The sequence below is a fragment of the Lampetra fluviatilis genome, chromosome 21 (genome assembly GCF_964198595.1).
Source record: "Lampetra fluviatilis chromosome 21, kcLamFluv1.1, whole genome shotgun sequence".
Taxonomy (NCBI): Eukaryota; Metazoa; Chordata; class Hyperoartia; order Petromyzontiformes; family Petromyzontidae; genus Lampetra; species Lampetra fluviatilis.
In genome coordinates, this window is record NC_136295.1 from 5925069 (window position 1) to 5944340 (window position 19272).

At 47.0% G+C, this 19272-nt stretch overlaps 1 protein-coding gene across 1 annotated transcript in view; it reads right to left on the reverse strand.

Moving 5' to 3' along the window:
- Positions 1-3083: 3083 nt before the first annotated feature.
- The window catches only part of LOC144938100 (uncharacterized), a 37684-nt gene continuing 21495 nt past the window's right edge, over positions 3084-19272 (reverse strand). The window contains exons 4-8 of the mRNA XM_078865798.1: positions 11196-11253; positions 8173-8384; positions 6162-7170; positions 4504-5967; positions 3084-3375 (exon numbers count right to left, since the gene is read on the reverse strand). Of these exons, the coding sequence (XP_078721924.1) occupies positions 3084-3375; positions 4504-5967; positions 6162-7170; positions 8173-8384; positions 11196-11253 (3035 nt within the window). The remainder of the gene's footprint in view (positions 3376-4503; positions 5968-6161; positions 7171-8172; positions 8385-11195; positions 11254-19272) is intronic.

The window sequence follows — 19272 nt, forward strand, 5'->3', positions numbered from 1 at the left end:
GCTTGTCAGTTTTGATGTGGTTTCCTTGTTCACCAAGGTGCCTGTGCCTGACACCATCGCAATCATTGAAGACTTGGTTCATCAAGGACTAAATGCTGGGGTACCCCCCCTGGTGAGACACTGCTTAACCAATACATACTTCACCTGGAATGGAACCTTCTACAAGCAAATTGAGGGCACCCCAATGGGCTCCCCCCTATCTCCGGTTGTAGCCAATATCTTCATGGAGAAATTTGAGACGGACGCCATCCAGACTGCCACTCTACGCCCGACCTTATGGAAGAGGTACGTAGACGACACTTTTGTCATCTGGCCACATGGCCGGCCTGCTCTAGACCAATTTCTCGACCACATCAATTCCATACACCCAGCCATCAGATTCACCATGGAAGTCGAAAATGATGGCAAGCTACCCTTTTTGGATGTCCTAATCAAAAGGAGACCTGATGGTTCAATGAGCCACTCTGTCTACAGGAAAGCCACCCACACGGATGCTTATCTAAAACCGGATTCCCACCACCATCCATCCCAGAAGAATTCCCTCATCAAGACTCTATATCATAGAGCCCAATGCATCTCCGACCATGAACACATTTCCAGTGAACTCAAACACGTACGCCAAGCTCTTAAGGCTAATGGTTACTCCGACTACACAATCCGCAAAGCCATCACTCCAACCATCAAGAAGGATCCTGTTGAGGAGCCTTTCAAGACCATCACCTTACCCTACATTGCTGGGGTCACAAAAAAGATCTCCAAAATCCTGATTAAACACAAGATCCAGGTCCGATTCAACACAGTACATAAAATCCGTGATCTGGTACCGTCTGTAAAAGATGTGATTCCAGACATACAGTACCCTGGCGTCTACAAACTAAGTTGCCTCTGTGGTAGCAGTTACATTGGGGAAACCAAACGACACGTCTCAGACCGCATTCGTGAACATAAAGCTGATCTAAAACACGGTAGGACAAACACCTCAGCCGTGGCAGACCACTGTTACAACTCAGTGGGCTCACATGACATTGACTTCTCCAAGACGGAGGTTCTCTGCAAGCCATCTGGCTATCATGAGAGATTCGTTCATGAGGCGATCCACATATACAAACACAGAGACAATTTTAACCGAGAAGATGGATTCAGGCTTAGCAATCATTGGAAGGACGTAATAAACCATTTCGATACACATTAGGGTGAGTTGAATAATACATAGTGTTATATAAAAATGTATAAAGTATAGGGTGGTTTACAGCAATACAGTTTATAATTTAATGTTGGGTTTATCTATGGCAGTATATAGTACTGTATATGCTAAGAGAATAAAGTTTAGATGGAAGTATATTATATACTTCTTACGACGTAGAATTGTAATTTATTATTTGTTGTTAGTAACTCAGCTTATTGTAGAGTATAGTAAGTATCAGTTTATATTTTAGTTTTTTATGTAGTTTTTTACTTTGGTTTTCTACATGGTTGTTTGGTAAATGCAGCTACATATCATTAACATTCCTTTCCTTTATTAACGCTGTTCCTTGCGCCCCCCCGTGGTGCTGTTGATCCTACATAATGCATGGGCATAATGGGACTTTGAAACCCCTCCACCCACCTCCTACGCATTGCCCATTGGTATGCTAAATTCCTCTTCATATGCACATTCTTTTGTTAAGGCGCTCCCCCTCGCTACACCTATATAAGCTCCTAGCTTGATAATGTATCATTCTTCGCCTGAGGACGGCTGCTTGCGTTGTGGCCGAAACGTCGTGAGAATTGTTTTATCATGTTTTATTTTTATTATTTTATTACTTCCCTTCTACGTGACTTTACCGAAAGAACCAAGAAGAGAAATTGTATTGTTTTATTATTTTATTATTTCCCTTATACGTAATTTTACCGAAAGAACCAAGAATATGAATCCCTGCAGTCACGAAAGCTTTAAATCGAAATATAACCAATGTCGTTAAGTTGTTTTCTTTTTTCTTTTTGCACTTAAAAAAAACCTTTTCTCGATACTAGTAGCACAGATTTTATAGATCTTGGAAATATTGTTTGTCATGAGGCAAATGATGTAAAACACAAGGTTTGGTGTAATGTTTTTTTGGCAATCATTTGGGATTGGACTGACACCATCAACTCTCTACTCTCAAGAACCCACTTTCATTATAGGTGGCAGAAACCTGGATTTGAACCCAGGATCTCAGCTTTCTCGGCTCAGTGATCTGACACGGTATGAGCTGCTTGAAACACCCAGTCACCTCGAGGTCTCCCCATTGCTCACTAATAAATCAGGCTAACCACAATGCCTGATAGCCACCATAGCAGGCATCGCCCCTCAGCACCCAATTAACCAGCATCAACAGAAAGCTGTGGCCTTTAGACCCAGGAAGCAAAAAAATTGAGAGCAAATCCAGACATGTCTATGGCTTGCTGTCCGGTGTCGGTACAAAATATTTTGAGATAATCTTGATTTGAAGCTTTCGTGACTGCAGGAATCCATACTCTCTGGTTCTTTCGGTAAAGTTTCGTAGATAGAAAAAATAAGAAAAGAAAACACGACGTTTCGGTAATTTTTTCTCACCTGAAGACGGACGCTTGTGTTGCGAACGAAACGTCGTGTTTTCTTTTATTATTTTTTCAATCTACGTGACTTTACCGAAAGAACCAGAGAGTATTTTGAGATAGCGATAATGAGTGCAAACATTTGGATTTGGCTTTGGAAGTCTGCAAAGTCCGTGTAGGATTTTACAAATTCAAGTCGCTGAGTAATTGGAATGCAAGGGAGAGCACCTTCATTGGAATTTCCATCTGAAAGTGGCATGAAATCCATGCAGCTTACCAGTAGAACGATCATTTGTACAAAACGTTCAAAGAGGAATGTTCAACTTCACAAACGCAGCAGAACTATTTGACGTAAAATATATATATTTTTTTAATAAATTGAAAAAAAAATTTCCAGCAACTGCCCGCTGGTAGAAAAATTCGCATTGTTATAAATCGTCCCCGCATGCCAATTATAAAATGGGCCATCGGCACGTGGCACGCGGAAATAGAAAACAGTAGACGGCGTTGACCTCTCCACACAGCATTCACAATCCACAACCGCTCATTATCTCGCGGATCACCGGGGGTGCAACGCGCCTGTCTGTCTGGTGCCGTTCGGCCGAGGTGACGGGTTGAGTGCGGAAGCGGTCGGACGCCCGCCGGTCGTCCCCCGGCGTGATGTAGCGCCGGGCCCTGCGCTGAGCCGGAGCCACCCCGCCGCCCCCACCGCCCACGCCACCCACGCCGCCTTCACCGCCCCCGGCACCCCCGGCGCCCCCGGCGCCCACTCCCCTCCCAGCCTCGGCACGCCACATGGGCCCTCCAGGTCGCGCCTCACTGCAGCAGACAAACCGGAGTCACCCACAAGAAAACTTCTATTTTTATACAACTGCGTCGGTTGCTGTAATCGTGCTATCCGATATATGCATTCTGGTTGCACTGCCTGTTGTTCGGCATGATGTTGGATGATTCACTCGATATAGAACTGCTTTTTGTGTTTAGTTTGTTGTCGTTCCCCTGCACCTCTGATCAGCACGGTTGGCTACGTACTGTGTGAAAGCTGTCATCACTAAAACAGTTAGATTTGTCTATGGGTTTTTTTTCACGAGCTTCTTTTTGCTAAATGTAAACGTTAAATGTCCTGAATATCCAGAGTGGTTGTTCTATGCAGAAAGTGATCCCCACCATGGAAACAAATTAATATCTTTACCATTGGCTTAGAACCACCAACGTGGATGAGTGCCAACACATTACTAATTTTCTGTTTTATTTGTCTTTCGCCTAAATATATTCCATTTGTGCTGTTGGCATCATCAGACAAACAGCCAATTCTGAACTCGAGCAAAGCCGTGCATCACCCCATGCTGGAGAACAGCCATTGGAAGAAAACATCACTGAACTGAGGTCCCTTAAAGTGCCCACGTTTCATCCACACACCACACAACCGGCTACAGAGATATATTGGTGGTATGGCATTCACACTGACGTTTTAAAATGTTCTCGTCTGTAATTACTGCTGAGGTGATAAAGGCAACATTTTACGAGTTTTTTTTTTAGTCATTGGTAACTTGTTTGAGACAATCAATTTGTTATACTGCGGAAGCTACTTCAAACGTTGGGTGGCTCCACAGATTTGAATGCCAGGACCGCTGACCATTGAGCCACGAGGCAACCTCAAGAGAATTTTTTTATAATCACATCAGTCTTGTATCATATGCCACCTTGCTTCACTTCCTTCTCGCATATGGTCCCAAACTCCCACACAGTCCCTCGCGAAGCTGGTGCACGTAGACAATCCGGTCCCCAGATTGAAGGTGCAATGCACCAACTTCTGCACCGCCGCACTGCCCTTTAAACCCTTAATTGCATTCACACTCGCGTTTGGCAAGTGATAAAATCAGTGGATTTAGGACTTGTCGAGCGGGGCACTTCTCATTTCGCTGCCCTCGGACTACTGCCACTTACACGTTCACCCTTGCCGTCGCCGCATTCCAGTCGACGGATCTGCTGCGGGCCCGAGGCTCTGGGGGCGACTCGAACAAACCCTCGCGAGGTGGCGGCCTGCCCCCGGCGTAGCCATCGGTGCCCAGCCAGTCCACGCCACCCCGCTCACACTCCCGCCCCTCGGCCATGCCCCTCTCTGCACGGGCGCCTGCCGCCGTCGTCAGGAAGGCCTCCTGGGTCGCCCTCCGCATCGGCCTCGCTCTGACCAGGTTCCCCGCCGACAAGTGGGCCGGCCCGCCCCAAATCTCAGAGCTGCTGCGCATCACGGGCCCACCGACCCCGCCGTGGGTGTCCGTTTGCGCCCCCTTCCTCTCGCCCCACCATCGCGCGGCTCCGGCGCCGTCTCCTTCATCGTCAGGACCGCCCACGTACTCCCTCTCGCCGTCCCCTCGAGCCGACGGTGACTGCTTTGCCCTCAGGCCCCCATCGGGCGTCTGGCCGGACCTCGCTCTCCCCTCGTCGGACGGTACCTTCTGCTGCTGGCGCCGCACCTCGGAGGGCAGCACGGCCTTCCTGCTCTTCAGGAGGCGAGCGGTCGGTGGAGGCTGCAGCGGCGGAGATTCTGTCACGCTCTCATCGGCCTCTAGTTCCATTCGCCCATCTCTGGCCGTCTCCCCCTCTCGTTGCGCTCTCCGCAGGGCAATATCGTCCCCCATCTCCTCTCCTACCCCGTACTGCTCGTCGTCCGAGCGGCTGAAGTCATCGAAGCTGGCCCGTGGAGGAGTCGTGGCCGGTGGTGTCCTTGGCTCTGGTGGTGTGGCCCGCTCTGCCATCGCCATTCGGCGCGCGCTCACCACTGGCCGGAACACGCTACCCGCGCTGCCCGGGATCCGCACCGCACCGGCTGCGGGTCCGCCAGCATAAAATTCCGAGCCAGCCAGACGATCGTGCCGGTGAGCGAGACCGCGGTAGTGCTCCGGCTGCTCTGCCGACGGGCTCATTGTCTGGTTGCTGCTGTAGGACGCTCGTTGCTGAGGGGCCCGGTAATCTTGCTGCCGGCTGGGGCTCCAGACTTCAGGTGGGGCTGCCACAGCTTGAGCATGATAGTGAGGCTGCCTAGAGTGGTGCTGCTGCTGGTGCTGCTGCTGTTGCTGTAGCTGGTGTTGCTGCTGGTGTTGCGGCTGGTGTTGTTGCTGGTATTGCTGTTGATGATGGTGGTGGTGTTGGTAATGAGGTGGTGGTTGCTGCTGCTGCTGTTGCTGCTGCTGCCTCTGCTGGGTGCGAGGCTCAGAACGGAAGTTCAGAGGCTGCTCCGTGAACTGCTGTGGCCGCTGGTGCCAGGGCCTGGCGGTGGTGGACGCCCCGGCTTGCGGTGGGGATACGATGCGCACGGGGACGTGCTTGTAGCCCGGTTGTCTCCAGGGGACGGCACCGTCATGGCCGCTCTTGCCTCCGTCGTCATGGTGAAGGGGTCTGTGTTTGGCTCTGCAGTTCACAGCACAAAACGTACGGGGATGCACGTGGAGAAGCGTGCTTGCCAGTGCGCATACAAAACACACATCGGCACACATCGCACGCAACCGCATTCAAACCGATGCAAACGCATAGGCACACTTCGGCACGTTTGGACACAAACTCTTGTTCCGCGCGGGGTGTGCGGGCCACTCGCTGCTGCTCACCTGTGGCCCTCGTAGGGGCTGAAACCCGGCGACATTGGGGACGATGGAGGAGAGGACGGAACTGCCCTCACTGGATAAGTGGCAGCAGTCGGCTGGTAAGGGGGTGCGGCCACGGCTTGATAAGGATCACACGCCATTTGATAAGGAGGAGCAGCCATATGCTGGTAAGGAGCGACTGATGCTTGGTAAGGAGGGGCATCAGCTGGCTGATAAGGAGGGGCAGTCACCTGATGGTAAGGAGGAGCGGCTGTTGATTGGTAAAAGGCAGCAGCAGGCTGGTAAGGGGTTGCGGTCACCTGATGGTAAGGAGGGGCAGCGGTAGGCTGGTAAGGTGGAGCGGCGGTGTGTGGATACCTCTCTCCTTCTTCCTCCCATGCATAACGCGGTTGTGCCGACCTTGCTCTTTCTGATGCCTCCATGGTGTCTCCGTGCTTGCCTCTCTGCTGCTGCTGCTGCGGTTGCTGCTGCTTCTGCTGATGATGGTTATGTTGGTGGTGATGCTGGTGATGGAGCATCCTCCCTCGGCCGTCACTCACGGCACCACTGTCGGTCGCTTTTGGGTACGGTCCCGTGTACTGCACCTCTTTCCGCCCGGCTATGCGGTGCCGGGAATTTGGTGCCGGCTCTCGTTCCGACAGCGATGCCAGAACCTTCTTCTCCCGCTCCGATATCCCCGCTCCACCACTGACGCTGGCACCAGCAGCAGCGGCGGCGGCGGCGGCAGCGGCACCACCAGCCCTCTGCTGCTTCAGCCACGCGTACTTGGACACTGGGTCGTTCTCCGAGTCGCTGTCAGCTGGAATGCCGTAGCGCTCGGCTAGCTGCTGACGGCGCTCTGCCTTGTAGCGAGCGATGCGCTCGGATCTTGCGGTGGGGTCCGGCGGCTCCGAGTCAAACCCGGGCGAGAAGGGGTTGCGGGGTGGCTGACGGGGCGCCCCGGGGTGGCGCGCGATGCTGGCCGTGTGCGGCGCAGGGGCACGGAAAGCCTCCTCTCGGTCGGAGCGCCGCACTGCAAGGTCGGGACGGGATGGGGGAGGGATCAGAGTCTAATAGAACGCGCAGCCTGCGGCACAAGTGTGCTTTGGTTCTTCAAAGTCTGTGCTTATACAAGAAGGTAAGCTTTGGGGAAGAGATCATCATCTGCACTCTGAGCCTGGAACAAGAAGGCCAGCAGATGCCCTCATCCTACAATGGCACAAAAGTGAATTCAAGCAGACCAAACTCTGGTTTGCATTTTTATTAGCTTGTACACCCTCATGATATCAGAAACCCTTTTCCATTACAACTTTGGTCATACCTTTTTGCGATTTCAAATCAGGTGCCATTTGTACGGCTATCTTAAAAGAATGGGCATGGCTTACGAGAAGAGGATGTGTGGTAAACGGTTGAACGCTCTATGATTAAAATTTCAGTGTTCTATGCTGATTTATGATTACAGGCATATTTAAGTGGTTTTTCAACATGAATGCACAATATACATCATAAAAATTGTAATAAAATGTGTACAAGGCACAATTTCACAGACTCAAGTTCAAGCGTGACTTGGAGGCATGGAGCCTGTCATCTCCATCATCATCATGCATGCGATGAGGATTAAGATGATCACAATGAGGGCAAAGTGACAATGGAATAAACTCCCACTTCACTAAAAAACATACATCTTCACTATAACCTGCTTCCATTCCTTCGTTTAAACTACCCACCACTTCTCCCCGAGCCCATCGTGCTACTGCCACTCCGTGCCCCCGGCCCCCAGGTATGTGCAAGCCAACCCCAACCCCCATCACTACCCTGATCACTACCCTGACCCCAACCCATCCTTAACCTCTCCCACCTGTTCTCCTGTCACTATATCTAACACCACCACTTTTAATAACCCCCCACACTTTATTTCAACCACGACCATCTGATGTACAGTTTTATCATAGTTGTAAAGCGCCTTGTAATAAGGCGCTATATAAATCTACGTTAGATAAGATCACGTGTTGATGATGATGGTGATGATTGTCACCAGGACGGGGGCTGAATCCCTCGCTGTCCGAGCCGCGTGTATAACGAGGGCCCTCTTCCTCCTCCTCTTGCAGCACGCGTTGGCTCACCAGCCCGGCTACCACTCCCGCACCCTTGGAGCCCCCACCGCCTAGGGACCCCGAGACCCCCGGGTCGGCCTCAACAGCCGCGTCGCACGCCCAACGCTCCGAGCTGGGAGGCAGTACCGCCCTCCTGGAAGAAAGCACAATGCACGTGGGTACGCGGCCGATGGGACAACATATACATACACGTTAAGAATATATTCTTGGGTTTTTTCGGTAAAGTCACGTAGGTAAAAAATTAAAATTAAAATTAATAAAAGTAAAATAAAAATACTTGATACAGCAAGCGTGCTGTGACGGTTCCACCTGAAGACGGAAGCTTGTGTTGCCTCCGAAACGTCGTGATTTTTATTTTATTTTTTATTTTACTTTCATTAATTTTGATTTACATTTTTTATCTACGTGACTTTACCGAAAAAACCCAAGAATATGAATCCTTGCAGTCACGAAAGCTTCCAATCTAGAATGTTAAGAATATGCTCCTGGGCACAAATAGTAGCAGACGGTACCGGCTTCAAGCAGGGGATGTTTCCCCCCAATGTATTTTGACCGCTGGGCTGCAGTACAAAAATAATAACTTAGCGGGGAATCCAAAGTGCCCTGTCCAAGTGCGTCGTCGACCGCCATTTAGGATAATTACAGGAGGTTACAAAAAGTAACGGCGTGCCTGGACACATCCTCCAATCAGAGAAGCCGAACGGCCCCACCGTAATGTGAAAGAAAACATCGGTCGTTTTACCGATGCACAGCTAAAGGCCAATTACAAACGTAATTTCACATTATCAGTTTTAATTAAACATTTTTAAAAGAGATTAAGTATAAAAAAAAATTTGGCTTGCAAGTATACCTATTCAAAGTATATTCGAACCCCCTGATGAATACTCAACAGGCTGCGTTTGTTGCAGCGTGGCAGCCAAAATGTGTTGGGAAAATATTGTAAAGTCTGAGGCAGCATCACCTGATTCTGTTTATACTCAACAGCACCTTCTTCATAGGAATTGAAAACTACATTTAAAACTATTCCCAGGTATACAATACAAACAAAGACAGAAACCCCCCGTATATCCTTAACAGACTGTTGGGGCAAATGATGTTAGCGAGCATCTATGAAGGCCGGCACGGCACACTCGGGGGTGGATGGCCAGCACCCACGCCCGACCGCCTTTGTCTCCCCAGTGGCGATGTTTACACACTGCACCAGGTGCTTATTTCAGGTCGAGTGGACCTGGAGCAGGCCCAGGGTCGGCTCATAGCAATCACCGTTGATGTTTGCTATGGCTAAGAATCAAACCTAGCTCACCCGCTTCATTGTGCAGTGTTGATTTTATGAACATAAATGTATACACACAATGCCATATGTATGTACACACACAAAAATAAAGGTCCCTTTATAAACAAAGATAAAAAAAAAATCTACCTTTAGACTTCTTTGGCTGTTGTCACAAAGTCTATTTTGAGCAAATGTTAAAGTACTGGCACGGCACATTCTGGGGCCAGGACATCCCAGCCACCTTTGTCTCATTCCTGCTGATGTTGACCAAACCATAGCAATTGCTCAATTTAGGCTCAGTTAACCAAAGACAGATTGAGACCAGGCATAGATTTTAACTCCCGCTGTGAATGCGCATCTTCAGCAACAATACTCAAATAACTGAGATTATGTAGGAAGTACACTTCACAGGACACAACTGCTCTCCAAAACCACCTACATCCTATAAAGACTGTTGGGGGAAAACGCTGTTGATCAGCACCTTTTGAGTCCAGAATGGTGCATAAGAGGATATTGTGGCAAGAAATATACACTGGCCACCTTTGTCTCCCCAGGGCTGATGTTTATACTGCACCAGGTACTAATTTTCTACTAAATTGACCAAGGGGAGGTTCAAATAACACTTTCCGCTGACTTTATCCGTGGCTGAGAATCGAAGGCAAGCTGCTGGGTTCGTAGTGCAGCGCGCTAACCAATACATCTCCCATTCCCCTCCAAAAAGACACATGCACACACAAAGACGCAAATACAAAATATACACAAAAAAACATCCCCGTACATGCTTAAAATCGCACTGAAAAAGTAAGTGCCGCAAACTTTAAGAAAATTAGATATTTTAAGATTGTTCTTGCCATTGTGGACTTGATTTGTTCTGTTGTTCTGTGTCTCACCCTGTTGTGAAGTATCTGTGCACGTGTGCGTAAAGCAGCAGCCTCAATGTGAGGTCAACTGAACACAGGGGCCTCCCCACAGGGTTCTGAGACTGGGCCCACTGCCCAGACTCACTTCCAAAAGTCCTTTTCAGATCAGACCCTGCGTACACTCTCAGGAACTTTGTGGGCAGTGATGCTGAAGCGTACGCTCCAATTGCCGACAGTGATTATTACAGGACGCTGCCTAAGGTCCTCTGAAAGACCCATAGGAGACGCGATGGATGTAACATTGACCTCTATTACGGGCCATTTTCTAACCAACTGTCGTTGCAAAATTCTTGTGAAATTTTAGGTTGTTAAAAGCGATGAAAAAATGATTGTGAAGGTGGGAATTATGCACAATTGTTAGAACAATGGCTGAGGTTAGACTGTTGGGGATATGGGTTAAAGCTCATGGTTATTTGGTATATGACTAGATTATGATTGTTAGGGTTATAGTCAGGTTTATGGTTATTACATTTTGACATCTAATCTGATACTCCCATCTTGACTGTGCCATCTTGACTGTGTCAAGAAATTGAAAGATGTAATTCAATGCAATGGGTTCCGAACGCACACTCCCAGCACTAGCATTAAAACATAATAAAGACTAGCATGAAATAGGTATGATGGTCCATAACTTAACCCTCATCCAGTGCACCACTTATCCCACTAAACTCCTGTCAGAACATCAGAGTGTTGGAGATAGAGTGCTTAATCCTTTCAAAAAAGGTGCGTTCAGGCAGGCGGTGTGCCCTACCTGAGCATGTCACCCTGCACCCACTGCTCTCCTTCAAACACCTGGCAAAGCTCCCACACTAAACATGACATACACACACAGCAATGGGTTAGACATGATAATGGGTTATACACACACATATGAGCAACAAACTCTGCACACATTGCACTCTGGGACTGCCTCCTTTAGTCCAAAGGGCTCCTGACTAATTTATGGGACTTTTCTGCAGAGTCTTTTGGAGCCTGCTACTCAGCCTAAGTGCTAATCTTATTTAATTTAGCAGGTCTGTTGGCGATGATCAGTCCACCGAACCCTGACAGCAGACAAGTGGGCCATGTAAATATAGCCCACACGGGGTGTGAGCCAGTTGCGTTAAAAGCAGACACGCATGCAGACACGCACATGCACACACAGCCTAATACAGACGAACACAAAGATCGCCGCAGAACCACACATGCTCACACGGATATGCAGGCACAAAGGCAGCCATTCGTGTGTGCATGTACACACACACACACGTGGCTAGACGTTACATCATAAAATATTTCTGCAGTGTGTGTCTGGTTTAATAATTTTAGTGGGTGGATACCAACTCAATTTTTGAATCACAAATAAACGTTCTGATTTCATGCAGATTATCATTAATTTTACATATCGATCGAATTTCAATGGATCATTATCCAAAAAACATTGACAACTCAATGTTTGTTTTTACTTTTTATACCTTTCTAGCAATTACGGAACCGCAATTTGAATATTCCCCGCAGGGGTGGCGCAGCAGTGCAGGTGTTAATTGCTGCAAGTAGAACATTGTTCTTAGCCACTGCAGATTTAGCCCAAAAAGAGTGACAATTAGCGCGCGAGGCAAGCCGTTATTAATGAACAATTAAGGCAGATGACGTGGGGGCGACAGAGTCTCAAATAGATCACAGAGCACAAGCAGCACGTGACACGCCGCACTGAAGAGCCGCACGGCACGGCTTATGAGTCGTGGGTGTACGTGCAGGGGCACACGCTGTGAGCCGAGCGTGGTTCCTGGCGTGGCTCCTGGCGGCAGAATCACCACGTGCCTCGACAGCAATTTATTATTAGCGTCTGTGATATGCAAATCACATGTGACCCCATGGTACAAATGTCTATTGGGTTTGGTAGCGAGAAGTAAAGTCTTATCGAAATAAATAAGAACAATTTTTAAGATTCACATTTTTTAAGTGGTCTGGCGAGCATATGAATTGCATTGCGGTTCAAGGTTCATGAGTTTAATTTAAATGCAGTCCCCTGTAAAAATCTTCTATGAGCGTAATTAAGGAGGCTTGCTTGCAGTATTTGATTTCCCTACAAATGGAATTTGGTGGCAGAGAGAATTTTTGTGCGTTGATAATATCGAGACGAAGTAGTGGTGCCAATTCATACCGAGTTTTAAAAAAAATCACTCTTTTGTTGGTGTGAGTGGTATTTCTGATATATACAAAAAGGGTTTTGAAATTGATGGGGAAAAGATACGTCCTTCTAAAAAAGCTATTCCACTCGCAAATAGGATGTGACGTTGGGTTAACAATTTTGGCATCACTCTACAAAAGAAGTCAATTGGGGTGGGTAGAGCATGGGGTATCAGACTTGGACCCTGGCGGGTGAACGGACAACAGACCAGGGCCGAGTCAGTACAAAGGGTCTGAACAATTTATTTGGGTTCAGCCATGTTAAGGGAGGTGGAGGAGTAGTAGTGGCCACTGCCACATCCTCCAAGAAACAAAGGTGGCACCATGCCTTGCCTAAACTATTACACACACACACACCTAAACCATGCACAATCCCGACAGACTCACACTCAGAACAGCACTCTTGCTATTTGCCAGGTAGGTAAGATTCACTCACAACTAGTCCCTACGCAAACCCGTCATGCACACCCACACACACACACCAGTAGACAATACTTTTGCTGTACCCCTTTGCCCAGGCACAGGAACACGAGCATCCAGAGGTTTAGGTCCTTTAAGTTCTGCTCAGGGTCGCACACCTGTGCCAAACAGTGGCATACTCACGGCCACCCTCCAGCCATTCACTACAGTAAACCCCCCTTCGTCCACTGCACACCACAGTGGCCACTTCTCCACGCTCACCTGGAGTGTACAGCACTCCCACCGTACACGAGGACCCTTCTAGGGCAACAGCAGCGGCACTAGCAGCAGATGTGCACCACGCAGCAGCAACACTAGCAACAGAGGCACATCACACAACACGAGCAGCGTTTGAAGCAGACGGGGTTGGACTGAGCAGAGGCGCCTGGTTGCGCCCTCTTCTCACTTCTCAGCTCCCTGGCCCGTCTCTCCCACCACGCTCCTCCAGTTCTGTGGCTACCATCCTCACCCGGACTCGGCCGGGCTCTTGTTGTGATGTCGTTGCTGCCTCCTTGACGCTGCATAAAAGCTGACGTGCGTTGCTGGAGCAAGGACCTTTCCTGGGCTGCCTTCCTTTACGAATTATTAGCGGTATATTAGTGTCAGCATAAGGATACATGCGACAGGAATTCCAGAATCCTCTGGCTCTGCTTGATTCTTTGGGAGAGGAAAATTGAGGAAGGTGCCAGCGACTAAATTTCATGGCCCGCGATCAATGTCTGTCATGTAGCAAAAGATGATGAGCAGCCAAACGGGTTGGTAGGCAATCTCTGCTCGGTTTCAGCTAAGCAAACAGCATTCCCTTTGCTCCAAACAACCCCTTGAATAAACTCGACATGCCAACACGAGCTTGCTTTGTGTACCACTTGACGCAAAATAGGCATTGAGAACACCCCCCTTGTTTTTTTGGTTTTATTCCTGCAGCGTATAAATATTCTGAGTTATGGCTTTTTTAATTGCCGTTGGAAAACTACGCGGTTGGAATAACTGGAGGGCACACGAGGAGGAGCATGTGAAGAGGAGTGCAAATAATAATTCAAGATATCACATTCACGAGCATAAAGCAGGTGGACTTGGGGAGGACATCTCAATCGAAGAGGCAACAACAGATGGAGAGAGTTATAAGCAACGAATTTGCAGCCAACAGAAGAGACTATCTTCAATGCCTGCAGCAGCCGACTATACAAAATTAAGGCAAGGATGATGGCTTTGATTTGAAGCTTTCGTGACTGCAGGAATCCATACTCTTTGGTTCTTTTGGTAAAGTTACGTAGGTAGAAATAAAATATTTGATTTTATTTAAATACATAAATACATGATCTCTATCAGTAAAGCCATTGGTTCTTTCGGTAAAGTCACGTGACTTTACCGAAAGAACCAATAAGTATAATGGCTTTATTGATAGAGATTATGTATTTAAATACAATTTCTTTGGTTTCCTGGCCAATAATCATCGTATATTTTGCAATTTAGTTACCAAGATCTTTTTTTATAGAATAAAAAGTATATATCAGTTCCATCATCTGCAGTGTATGGTTCTATGCATGCCTTTACCAAAAACGTGGATTTAAAAAAATCTGGTTCTCATGACACTCGACATTTCAACTGCCCATGTCTGCTCAGCTTCTCCGGCCATGTTATGAGTTAGGGATCATTAAATACGTGACTGGTTAAACGTGCATCACGACTATCTGTTAACTGATAAACCTGAAGATCCGAATGTAAAACAAACGCGGGAAAGTGAAAAGAGTAGCCGCCATTTTGTTACGGGATTTTATGTGCCATGAAGAAGAGCCATTGCCTGAGACGTTGCCAATTAAATATTCTTCTTTTAAGGCAGTGGTGTTGTTGACACATATTTAGCTTGTTTTGTAAATTGTACTTGTACACCATTGCCAATGCAGCATCATCAAATATTTTGTTGAAATATGCACGTCGAAACGTCCAAATGTGTGTAGAGACAACACAATAAGCAGGTGCATTTTCACCGAATGTGATCTCATTGTTACGTACTCTCCCACTAATCACATCGGTACGAAACGTCATCATCAGCCATGATCAATTCACTGCTGGATGAAGGCCTCCCCAAGTTGTCACCATCCCTCATGGTTCTGGATTGCTCCATCTCCTCGGTAGTCAGACTTTCAGATGCGGCCTAGTCCGAGCGTGTCACTCCATTTTTACGATCCCTTTGGCGACCTGTCCTGTCCAAGCCCAATTATTTTGTTTTACAGTTTGAATGGTGTCCTTAACTTGCATATGTTCTATAATACACTAGTTCTCCTATTCGGTCTTTAAATATAATTCCAATAATGCCGTGCTTCTTTGCGCAATTTTTCAATTTCAGTTCTGTTTTCTTGTTCAAGACCATACCAAACACATTCTTCTTTTCATTTCAGTTTTTAAAAGTATTGTGCTACCAATATTGCCAAACATAATGCATACCTGGGGAATGGTACTGGTAAGCTGCGTGATATATTTCATGGTGACTGGTTGAAGGGATTTGCAGTTAACATGAAACATATGGACGGACAAGCAAATGGACATATGGATAGCAGACAATATATACGAGGCCGTAATAAGTTGCCTATCGGCGCCCTTACAAATCACATTACTGTGTCACATGTCACATAAGGAAACTGACTCTTCCAATAAATATTTTTCAAGGTCTCTTAGTGATAAAATATTGAATCATGTACCACTGTGCTTCTTTGCCAAATACGGTAACTACACTTTTTTTATGGGCTGTTTAAACTTTAATCATTTAATTATAACTGTATTGTAAAAACGGCACGATGCGGTGATAACACAGAGCAGTCATGAATTATTTAACATAAATAGGCACCCGGCGGCAAAGACATTTTTTGGAGGGGGTTGGCTGTTTTATGAAAAATCGAAGCTAGAATCTAGGAGGAATGGGCAGCCGTTTGAATAAGAACGGGAGTGCAGTTCGTGGCTCCAGTTTGCAAAACCCGCACAAATATTTCCTTGTGCTTGTTTAGTCCTGATCGATAATAACAATAGCAATGCTTTACTGCCGTAATAACAAACAAACATACAAAACCCCACTACATGTCAAAAAATCTGGTACTGCACATGGCCGCTCCTGATGTCCCAGGCTCTTGCACTTGATGACCAAAAGAGCCCTCACACCACCCCACCACCCCGACTGTCATGGGCGGTCAGCTGATGTGTCCGTTTTTATGGGAAGAGCCTGTTCCTCGCGGTGTCAAGTGTCAGTGTCACGCTGCACACAGAACCGTGAAATAAACAACTCTGTTCACCACGTGCGCAGTGTGGGGCGGGGAGTTAAAATTCGATGTTCGTGGCCCGGGGGGTCGGGGGGGTGGACAGGGTTAAAGTATTCGTAATAAATGCTTTTGGGTTAGATCGCGTAAGTATGAATATGTCGCATCCCTTCACCACCCGACATGGCCAATCAGTAAAAAAATGTGTCACGTTAACAAAACGCCAATTAGTTACTTCTTCAGCCCACTGGTGTGTTTGAAGAGTGAAACCACAAACATTTAGAATTTGATCTTGACTTAAAGCTTTCGTGACTGCAGGAATTCATATTCTTTGGGTCTTTCGGTAAAGTCACGTAGATAGGTAAAAAAAAAATAACAACACAAAACTACGACCTTTCGATCGCAACACAAGCGGTCGTCGTTTCCTGATGACGACTGCTTGTGTTGCGATCGAAACGTCGTAGTTTTTTGTTATTTTTGTTATTTTTTATTTACCTATCTACGTGACTTTACCGAAATACCCAAAGAATATTTATAATTTGAGTTAGAGTAATAGGGAGCACATGACAAGAGAATTGTGTGGCAGTGGAACAGTGGAAGGATGGACACCAGTGAGTGTAGGGGGCAGCCAGGGGACAATGTGGCATCTTGCCCGAGGTCACTATCGGGTGAGTGAGTATTTATACCGCTAAATTATACTCAAACTGGATTTTGATTTATATAAACAATAAACTAAAGTACAACTAAAGTATTATTTTACCAGGTAAGGCCCAATGAGCAAATAGCTCTTTTTCAGAAGCGACCTAGCCACAAATGATAGTTCAACGAAGTGGGTTTTCACGTGGAAAATCTATAGCAGCCAAATACTCTTAAACGGGTTTTTTTAAATGTGGAGGGAAAAATCGGAAGATATGGAGAATTGGTTTTATAATTGACAGTAAATAGTAAAAATGTATACTCCCTGCACATTTTCTACAAGTTGCTTTATACAGAACGCCCCCCTTCTCGCACACTGCCTCAACTCGACATAGAGGTGGCAATACCGCCCCCCCTACCACAAAAGATCTATCAATTGACCTGATTGCTGCTGAAAATCAGCAAAGCCGTGATCCTGATTTCGAATCTGGGTAGCAACCTCAGAGTGAACCGGGCGCTCTAGAGTAGTGCGCAGTTTTTTAGTCTTAGACCTCTCAGAAATATGACCAAACTTAACACAGTGCAGCACTGAGAGCTAAATCATACACGCTAATACTGCAGGGGTGCAGAAACCTTTCCTTACGGAGGGCCAAAAATGACTTTCAATGCATTTGGTGAAATATAAATTAACAGTTCCTTCTGTGACTGCGAGGTCCTTGCAGCAACCGCTAAATGATCTTCATTCACCTCATGGTACAACTGTGGTATGTGGCACACTCGCAATAGAATTAGATGTATATATTTTGTTTGTTTAAAGGTCACAAACATGACGTACATAGCACACCATCATCAGCAACCATGGTCAATCTACTTCGGGACGAAGGTCTTCTGAAGCCAATGCTATGTCTCATGGTCCAGCAATCTAACAATCCATTTAGTAACCGCACACACAATAATATCACCTCTCCATCGGCATATCATCTCTCCATCTCTTCTTTGGCTGCCACTGTGATTAGTCTCACCACCCGCCATTATATCTTCGAGTAAGCTGTCCTACTCCAGCCCTTTATGTTTCTAAACAATAACCAAATGCATGTCTCTAACCTGTGTGCGTTATATAATCCATGGGTTTCTTTTCCTGTCAGTATAATTGCCAGTATGTGCCTCTCCAGGCGTCTTTGCGTATTCTTCACCTTTAATTCCATTGTCTTTGCCAATGTCCGTGCCTTAGAACCGCATTCGTTATAAAGAGTAGTGCACGCTGATTAAAACGATCTTCGCTAAACGATAATAGGACACAAATGGAAACAAAAACACATTTAAGCGATGGCTCACCAACAGGACTGACTTGCCTGCCTCATCTCACGTCACCGAGACGAGAGAGAGAGATTATGAAAACTGCTGCCACAAATCTCATGCTGCCCATTACACCCCCCCCTCTTTAATGTGATAGAGAGCACGGCCATTAAAGCAGATCACGTAGCTCCACAAATGAACCTTATGGCAGTACCTCGGGTACCATAGTACCTCGGGGTACCATAGTACCCCGGCTCTCGCTTAATGTCCGTGATGCAGTCATTTTTAGTCTGTTGAGGGTCAGCGATGCGGCAATCGACTCATCTCGACGAGCTGTACACGATGCACTATTCAAAGTTAAAATTGTCGATAACGGATTTTTTAATGCTAATGTTTGGCGTTTCGACATCGCGGAGTAGCACTGATTTCGGATTGATTGGTACCCCAGTCGCGAAGTTAAGTACACTCCTGGAAAAAATAGTGTCCCAGAAATAGAATATTTAACTGCCTCGGCCATTTCGTATTATTTGGTACCCCAGGGTTAAGCCATAGGGATCAAATCACTCGGCGCAAGGCGAGACAGTCACACGACATGCGAACCCAACCCACGCACAATGCGCGCACGTAACGACGCCTCTTCTCGGTCAACCACAATCGTGACCGGCAGACGGACGGACGAACGGACGAGACTCGGCCGCGGGTGAACGCGTCAGTCAGAAGCACGGGGAGGGTTGGTTCCCACTCAGCGTAAAATCCAGCACGGCAGGACGTGCAGGCAACAAAAACACACATGCGTAGCGCTAAATTACAGAAGGTCACAGGTGGAGAAATTGATAAGGGGGTTGAATGTATGCTCTGCTTTTTTTGTATTTCGTCTCAATTGTGCTGTACATGTATACGGACACAGGCACCCACTGCTGGATGAGGGTCACTTGAACATTCTTCACCACACTGGTCAGTTGGTGAATGCGGGCAGCATTGGACGTGCAAGCGTACAAATACATTGCGACAATGGATCTT